Consider the following 9,609-nt stretch of genomic DNA (forward strand, 5'->3'; position numbering starts at 1 on the left):
TAACTTTATTAAGGACTGAAACAGTAACCCTGTACACCCATAATGATAATATGAATTGGGGTTTTTTATGTTCGCAAATGTATTAAAAAATAAAAAAGTTTTGAATGTACATAATTATTCACTGCCTTTGCGCAATACTTTGTTGATAGAAATTTCACAGCTATTAAAGCCTCAAGTCTGGTTGAGCGTCAGTGTACAGCCATTTTTCAATTTTCAATTTTGAGCATTTTGGAGGTTGTGAATACTTATGTACATGTGATTTCTTAGTTGTTGTTTTTTTTTAAATACAATCAATATGTTTTTATTTTATTTTAGTGTGTGAGTGTGAATGTTGTCTGTCTATCTGTGTTGACCCTGCGATGAGGTGGCGACTTGTCCAGGGTGTACCCTTTGTACCCCTGATTGTAGCTGAGATAGGCTCCAGCGCCCCCCGCGACCCCGAAGGGAATAAGCGGTAGAAAATGGATGGATGGATGTTTTTATTTTTTCATTTTTGGGGTTGTGTAGAATTTTAAAGATGAACAAATCAATTTTGAAAGAAAGCTGTGACATAACAAAATGTTGAAAAAGGTGATGCACTGCGAATACTTTGTGGAAAGTAATGTCCAAATGAACATCCCTCGCTTTAAGCAGTTTAACAGTTGTAACAAAAGTATCATAACCTAAGTAACGAGAAGAAATATCAACATGTGGTATTCTTCACCTTGACACGCCACTCGTATTGTCCTAATTCAGTAAAACACAGAAAGGTATGTGTTTTTAATCCTGAATGTGTATCTGGGATGTGTGTCTTTCTTTCCACAGTTTGGCATCAGCCAGCTTTCTTCCAAAATACTTCAGCTCCAAGTGGAGCTTCTCCAGGTTCCAGTTGCCCTCAGGCTCCCCATGTTTGTGTGCCTTCGGAACAGAGCCCAACGCCGTCATAGGTGAGGACACTTTAGGACTGCCAAAAAAAAATCTTATTACTAGTTATTAGTTAGTTTACTCTAAGGCATGTAGATCAATAATACTGCATGATGGCTGGTTTCCTGCTGGTAATAGTTATTACATTTAAACTCATCTTATCAGAATATTGTTTTGCAGTTGTGGTACATATAGAAGCATGAACAATTCAAGGTTGCCATTGCCTAGCGGTCCGTACTGTATGTGTGGTTGTGCATTGGTGGATGAGTGACACTTTTTGTACCAGTCTCTCAATTTTTTTGGGGGGGGGACAGGGTTTGGTGGCCCGCATTAGCAACGACAGTCCCGAGGCATTAGTCAAGGATGCAAGGAACTTTATTTGTCATACTCGTACACATTTTCACATGTATACGGTACGGAATTTGGATTGAGGTCCCGGTAATAATTAAGAAAGGCTGTAATAAATAGGCAATGAAGGAGAGCAGTAATAAATAATAAATATAAAATAACATAAGGTGCTTAAGAAGAGGAAGGACCGAGATTAGCTGGCTAAAAACACAGTGTGGAATGAGATAAATAAATAAATAAAAAATCAGAGATAGTGCAGTCAGTGTGTGGTGGGGGAAGGTTTCAGGTTGTGGCAAAAAGAAGAGCAGAGGGTGACTATGGAGCCCGGCTAGCGTTTAGCAGTCTGACAGCTTCAGGGAAGAAGCTGTCTCTGAGCCTGTTGGTTTTACTCCTTATACTCCGCAGCCGCTTGGCTTAGTGGAGGGGTATAAAGTGCTCGTGTGCAGGGCGACGGGAGTCCTTCGTGATGCTGAGGGCCCTGCCCCTGCATCTCCACGTGTGCAGTTCTGAGGTGTTGGGAAGGCTGCTTCCCACGGTTTCTGTGCAGCCTTGACTGCCCTATGCAGCGCCTTCTTCTCCGTCACTTTACAGCTGCCGTGCCACACAGTGATGCCGGTGCAGAGCACGTGCTCCACCACACAGTTATAAAAGCTCTTCAGGACTGAGCTCCCAAAAAGTTAATTTTGTTTCTCATTAACGTACACTCACAACGCATCTTGACAGAAAAAAAACAAAATGTACTAAGTTTTCCAAATGTATTAAAAATAACAATTCTAATCATATGTACATAAGTATTCAGATCCTTTGCTCAACACTTTGTTGATGCACATTTGGCAGCAATTACAGCCTCAAGTCTTTTTGAATATGATGTCACAAGCTTGGCACACCTATCTTTGGGCAGTTTGGCCCATTCCTCATTGCAGCACCTCTCAAGCTCCATCAGCTTGAATGGGAAATGTTGGTTTTCATCCAGGATGTCTATACATTGCTGCATTCATCTTAGTCTAGTCAGGGAGGTGACCAAGAACCCCATGGTCACTTTGTCAGGGCTACAGCATACCTCTGTGGAGAGAGGATAACTTTCCGGAAGGACAACCATCTCTGCAGCAATCTACCAATAAAGCCTGGATTGCATAGTGGCCAGACGGAAGCCATTTCTTTGTAAATAGTTTGCCAAAATGCACCTGAAAGACTCTCAGACCATGAGAAACAAAATGACTTGCTCTGATGAGACAAAGATTGAACTCGGTGGAGTGAATACCAGGCATCATGTTTGGAGGAAACAGGCACCGCTCATCAACAGGCCAATACCTTTCCTACAGTGAAGCATGGTGGTGGCAGCATCATGCTGTGGGGATGCTTTTCAGCAGCAGTAAGTGGAAGACTAGTCAGGATATGCAGCAATGTACAGAAAGATCCTGGAACCAATGCTTTCCATCCAACCTGATGGAGCTTGATAGGTGCTGCAAAGAGAACTAGGCTAAACTGCCCAAAGATAGGTGTGCCAAGCTTGTGGCATCATATTCCCTCAACAAAGTATTGAGCAAAGAGTCTAAATACTTACCGTATTTTTCGGACTATAAGTCGCTCCGGAGTATAAGTCGCACCGGCCGAAAATGCATAATAAAGGAGGAAAAAAAACATATATAAGTCGCACTGGAGTATAAGTCGCATTTTTTGGGGAAATTTATTTGATAAAACCCAACACCAAGAATAGACATTTGAAAGGCAATTTAAAATGAATAAAGAATAGTGAACAACAGTCTGAATAAGTGTACGTTTTATGACGCATAAATACCCAACTGAGAACGTGCCTGGTATGTTAACGTAACATATTATGGTAAGAGTCATTCAAATAACTATAACATATAGAACATGCTATACATTTATCAAATAATCTGTCACTCCTAATCGCTAAATCCGATGAAATCTTATACGTCTAGTCTCTTACGTGAATGAGCTAAATAATATTATTTGATATTTTACGATAATGTGTTAATAATTTCACACATAAGTCGCTCTTGAGTATAAGTCGCACCCCCGGCCAAACTATGAAAAAAACTGTGAATTATAGTCCGAAAAATACGGTATGTACATGTGATTGTTGAGTTTTTTTTTTAATACATTTGCTAAATAGTCTACATTTCTGTTTCTTTCTGTCAAGATGGGGTGCTGAGTGTACATTAATGAGAAATACATAGAACTTTTTGGATTTTTACAAATAACTGCAATGAAACAACGAGTGAAACATTTGAAGGGGCCTGAATACTTTCGGCACCCACTGTAGAAGCATAATAAGGCACATCCATGTGAGTAGCAGCCGAAGTGAACAACATGGTGTAGCAGCAGAGTGCTATCATATGGCGAAATAGTAGGATCTACAGGGTTTTGTTTTGCATCAATGCAAGTCTGGTTCCCAATTATTGCAGTTGTACGAGCCTCTGAGGGAGTTCAGCTCTTTTCAGCTTCCTCCTGTTAAAAAGGCGTTGCTGGGCCTTCCCTTCAAATTACCCACCCTCTGCACCACCTGTCCATAGATGGTGAGAGGTGCATGGTCAAGATGAATTGACTTGCAAAAGTCCATGATCATTTTCTTTGTCTTTTTTATCAAGAGCCAGGCTTCGGTCTTCACACCAGTTCAACCTCTCCTCATTGACGTTTTGAAGAGGCCGAGCACCTTTGTGTCATCTGCAAATTTGAATATGTGATTAGTTGCGGAGGAGGCCGCACGATCGTGTGTGTGAAGAGGAGTGGACTGAGCACAGTGTTGATGCAGTAGAATACATATATTGTCCTGTTTTGGCACACTAAGAGATCTTCCTTAAAAAGTCCAGTATTCAGTTCAGTCCAAGGTTGCACAGTTTAAAGAAGAGTTTGTTTCACAAGATTGTATTGAAGGCTTAGCTAGTCAATAAAAAGAAGCCTTTGTGGCTTTTGCTCCAGATGTTTCTATATTGTGTTGGTCACAACAGGAATAGTGTCCTCAGTAGATTTGTTCTCCCAGTATGCATACCGGTACTGGTCTAAGGCTTTTTTTTAAATGTGCGGTGTTTCTCACAATTATCCTCACCAGGGATACAAGAGTTGTGTGGATTTCCTACTTAAAATAGACATACTGTACGTTCAAATCCGGAAAACAACGTACGCAAGTAAAAAATCAGATGCATTAAAGTGTGCGCACGTACAAATCCAAGCACATTTCTTTTTTACATTGTCATTAACATGGAATTGATCACAGATGCCTGTGTGGCTTGGCATGTCCAGGCTATGCCCCCTTATAAATACGCAAAGCATATTGAAAGTAGCCATGTGCTTGAGCTCAGCAAGCTATGGCCAATCACAGGACAGTAGGTGGTGCTTCTTTCTAGTGTTAGGAACAAGCCTGTCATGGCGTGTCGCCGAGAACTGAACACGGGCTGAAATATTAAAAAAATGGACGAGTCAGGAAGAAGGTAAAAAAGATAGATGCGTGTGGCCAAAACTGCCTCAGGGAAATTAGGCTGCACCCCGTTTGAAAAGATAGTCGCTGCAATGACATGTGTAACTTTAGAAGAGGTGGGTGACTGAATACCCTCAGTAGAAATATCATTTGTGTAATTAACAACACAATGTGTTTATACTTCTCACAGCCAGACGAGAGTTTTACAAGAGAATGCTGAAATATGGATAGGCTACAGATCCCCGCAATCCCGACAGGGACAATTGCGGTAGAAAATTAATGGATGGGTTTATTTTAAATCTTTTACATTTAAACATACCAGCGTATCACAAAGGATAAAAAATACTGTGACTCTTGTTAGAATACTCAATTTATTATTACAACACAAGAAAGCTCCCTGCACTAGCAGCCGTAGTAGTAACCCAAGTCTGGTCATTCCTCCACCGCCATTAAAGTGCCGCAACCACCGGCTGCTGCAGCTGTCTGCCCGACTGGTTGAGCTGTGTTGGAGTCGCAGGAACACATTGGGAAGGCAATAGGTGGGAAATTGTTTTCCTAAATAAATTAATAGACGTCTCCACAAATATTATTATGAATTATTCAATGCTTTGGCGAAAAAGTTACATTTTGTGTTCTTGTCAGAATCGTTTTCACATTGTTGAAACTTGTGTGTCGCCAAAGTGTCCACAGCCTGTAGAAATGTTCATTTCCGCATTATGAGTCTTGATACATCTCGTTTTTGCTGTGAAAAAGGGCGTACGCCAGGTTTTTGTGCAGAAGCAAGCTTGTTACATAAGGCCCCAGGGGAATTGTTTCAAATGGAGCTCAATAGTGAGGGAGATTGACTTGTTACTATATTTCTTCTAATTATGAATTTTTGCAGTAATTGCTGTCTCTTTCTCACCAAGCTTCTTTTTGATGGTCTTGTAGTCTATTCCTGTCTTGGGGAGGTCTACAATCTTTTGCTTGGGGTCCTTTGAAAGCTATTTGGTCTTGCCCATGTTGGTGGAGTAGTTTGAATTGCTGGATCTATTGTTTGAATCTATGACCACTGTCTTTTATTCACATTAATAGTTATGATAAGGAGTCATTTCCTAAAGGATGAACTCTGTGTCTTTACTAACCAGTCTGTGAGGGTCAGAACGCTTGCGGATGGGCTGGGGATAAAATACTTATTTCAATAAAACACATAATAATTTACAACCTCTATTTATTGTTAGTTTTTTCTGCATTCCTTTCGGTTACAATGAAGCCACCATAAAATGTCCTGAGAACACGTTAAAACACAAGAAGTGAACATACTCTGTGTCCATAGTAAAGTAGCACCCTGACCATTAACATTAGCAACTTTGCATAATAGAACAAGTGCATGCACACTTTTACCCTAGAACTATAGTTTGACAAGTACAATGAACAATATATTTTTGTATATGTTAACATTACAGGGAATTTATCACACAACACTTAAGTTCTTCTTTCCTTCTTTTGTCCTTTACAGCCATTTGTGCTGATGGCAGCTACTACAAGTTCCTGTTCAACCAAAAGGGAGAATGTTCTAGAGATGTTTACGCCCAGTTCCTGGAGATGACCGATGAAAAAATATGACAGCGTCACACGACCTGTTTTCTTTTTCGGTTATTCGGAAGGAATGAATTCACTTCCCATGACGTGGACAGACTCTGCGAGAAGAGCGTCACTACAGAAGAAGGCGAAACATTTAATGGAGACATACTTTCTATCACGGCTGTTGCTGGGCCGTCAGAGCGACGTGTTTGAACCAAACACGATGGAGGAGGAGACAATAAAAAAAGGAAGCAGGTGTTTTGGATTTTTTCAGACGTCTTCCGAGGACTTTGCAATGGATGATTATTTTTTAAATCAAATAGATAATTATGATAAATGGAGAGATTTGTCAACTAACACCACCTGAGCTAGTGCTAGCGAGTGCCTCTGCCTGGAGAGAGAACCTGCAAACACACATTTCCTGTGTGTGTGTGTGTGCATACACAAAAGTACCACAATGAATGTGTTCACTCAGCAGGATCACACAGCAAAGCCATGTAGCTGTAAATTAGAATAAACATTGCATCCTTCACTGTATTAACCCAAGACTGAATATTAAGGAGGAAAATCATTTTTTGTTTGAGTTTATACTTGTGATTTTTTATTTTTAAATGAAAGCTATACAAGCATTGCTATCACCAAGGTTTTTTTGTTTTTTTTTCCAAACATGTTTTTCTAATGACGTGGAAATATGCTTTTGTTATATGTTTTGTACGTTAGCTTGGTATGAAATCCAAGTAAGATTAATGCTAACAAATCCAACATGCGGAAAATCCAAATACATTTTAAAGTTACATTGAAAGATGTAACCAAGCGAAGTCATGGTTCCTGTTTGGTTTATCGTTGGTTTTTTTCATGTTTATCTGCATCTAAACTGCAGAAAAGGGAGCACATTCTCCAAAAGGGGTGTCCAAAGTCTTGCCTGGCAGCCATTTTCGGCATGCAGCTTTTTACTTTTTATTGAGCCGCTTCAATCCTGCGTCCTTACGCCGTCTTTCTGTTGCCAGAAGATTCCAGCATATATTTTTTATTTTCTGGCCCACAGACTGACAATGCTTGTGAATGACTTGTTGGTTGCTCCATATATCCTCACTGGAAAAACTCACAATCTCACCAAGTATATTTCTAAATGCTAGTCAAAATATCTAAACAAACCTAATACAAGTCACGATCCACTGAATGGCCATTTTTAGGGTGACATAAGAACTTGTTTTTAGGCAATAGATGTTCTGAGGGAAAACATACTACTTTTGAGCATCTTAAGTTTGTTATAAGACGCAAAACTTCACAATACTAGTAAGTTTAGCTAATAAGTTTTAATTACTAATTTCTTACATCAAGGAATCTTATCAAGAGAATTTTGATTTGTTCCATTGACAGATTTTTTTGCTCATTCAAGTTATTTTTGCTTGTAATGAGAAAAAAAAAATTCTGCCAATGGAACAAGTCAAAATTGTTTTGGTAAGATTTCTTGAAATAAGAAATGAGTAATTAAAACGTAGCATTAGTTATACTTTCTAGTATTGTGAAGTTTTGTGTCCTAGAACAAACTTGTGATGCTCAAAAGTAGTATTTTTTCCCTCAGAACATCTATTGCCTAAACACAAGTTCTTATATCACACTGAGAAATGACTATTCAGGGAATGGCGCCTTGTCACCTACTTCATTCTGCTCTCCATTGTGTAAATAACTACATCCTGCTCATGCAAATCAGAGCAATTGGCTTTGTTGACACTATGTGTGAATACTAATCACCATTTCAAACAATAAAAGTGTACTTCATTTTTGGTTGTATCGTCTTTCCAGTACGCCGTTTTCAAGAGAGAACCGCCCCAAAACATTTCATTTTTGTCCATCCAATTGTACATTTGTGTTGTGCCCCACCTTTTGGTTATACTGAATAATGAAAGGACGCTCCACAAAGTGATAAGCCAACTGTTGAAATCCTCACGTTAAGTTTAAATGTAAAACAAAATCTGCATTTCAATTTGAAAATAAAACATGGTAACAAACGATTCTCATGGGCTCTTGTTTGTGCTTTATCAGGCTCCATAATCTGTCAGTTGTATCCCCTCAAGCCAGGTCAATGTTTCATGGGTTCATTTGCAAAGTGTTCTCAGTAAAACAGGGGGCTGGGTGGCGTGGTGCAGATGGTAGAGCAACTGTGCTAAAAACTTGAGGGTTCGATTCCAGCTTCTGCCATCTTTGACAAGGCTGTTGTGTCCTTGGGCAAGACTTCTAATTGGTCGTGGTTAGCGCCTTGCATGGCATCTTCCGCCATCGTGTGAATGTGATGTATAATGTAAAGCGCTTTGAATATCATTCCAGTTCTATTAAAGCGCAGTGATGGGCAATGGAAAATGCAGTAAGCTAAGCTACTAGTTACTCACGATTAATTAAATGTAGCTAAGCTACAGGTGAAGATATCTCCAGAGAATTGTAAAAAGCTACACTACAAGCTACATGGCAAAAGTAGCTTGCTACATACAGTATATATATATATAATATATATAATATATATATATATATATATATATGTTGTGTATACATATATATACATCTATGTATATATATATATATATATATGTGTATATGTATATATATATGTACATATATATGTATATATCATATATATATGCACATGTATATGATGCACATGTATATGTTATGTATATATATGTATATATATATATATATATCATACTTGCCAACCTTGAGACCTCCAATATCGGGAGGTGGGGGGGGGGGGGGGGGGCGTAGTTGGTGTGATGATGTAAATGAGGTGTGGTTGTATTGTATATTAAGTATGTGTCCATGAAAGGGCATTTTATGACTTTTTTTCGTAATACTTGTGTATGATTTTATTGTCATAATTTTATTGCATGATTTTTGTATCCCTTTAATTTAGGTAGCCAGGGACTGCAGATGGAAATGAGCTATTTAGCTATAATCTGGTACAGAACATATCTGTCTTTGAGCTTAATGTTTCTGTACATTGTCCCTTCAAATAAAGACTAAACTAAAACCGGTCAATCCTTGCTTCCTGGGGAAGATCTTCCCTGGCAAGCAATTGGTACTCCAGTACTTGTACCCGGAGGCTGGTCAGGTCCAATCGCAGCTGCGGCAGACTTTTTTTTTTGGGGGCGTGGCCTCCAGCTCCGGCTGAATACCGGGAGTTTGTCGGGAGAAAATCTCTGTCGGGAGGTTGTCGGGAGAGGCGCTGAATATCGGGATTCTCCCGCTAAAAACGGGAGGGTTGGCAAGTATGATATATATATATATATATATATATATATATATATATATATATATATATATATATATATATATATATATATATGTATAAACCCCGTTTC

At 39.2% G+C, this 9,609-nt stretch overlaps 1 protein-coding gene across 1 annotated transcript in view; it reads left to right on the top strand.

Moving 5' to 3' along the window:
* Nucleotides 1-8,265, top strand: part of wdr45b (WD repeat domain 45B) — a 28,682-nt gene extending 20,417 nt beyond the window's left edge. The window contains exons 9-10 of the mRNA XM_062055002.1: nt 805-926; nt 6,189-8,265. Coding sequence (XP_061910986.1) covers nt 805-926; nt 6,189-6,295 — 229 coding nt within the window. The 3' untranslated portion in view covers nt 6,296-8,265. The remainder of the gene's footprint in view (nt 1-804; nt 927-6,188) is intronic.
* Nucleotides 8,266-9,609: the final 1,344 nt, after the last annotated feature.

Source organism: Entelurus aequoreus, linkage group LG08 (assembly GCF_033978785.1).
Source record: "Entelurus aequoreus isolate RoL-2023_Sb linkage group LG08, RoL_Eaeq_v1.1, whole genome shotgun sequence".
In the NCBI taxonomy this organism is placed as follows: Eukaryota; Metazoa; Chordata; class Actinopteri; order Syngnathiformes; family Syngnathidae; genus Entelurus; species Entelurus aequoreus.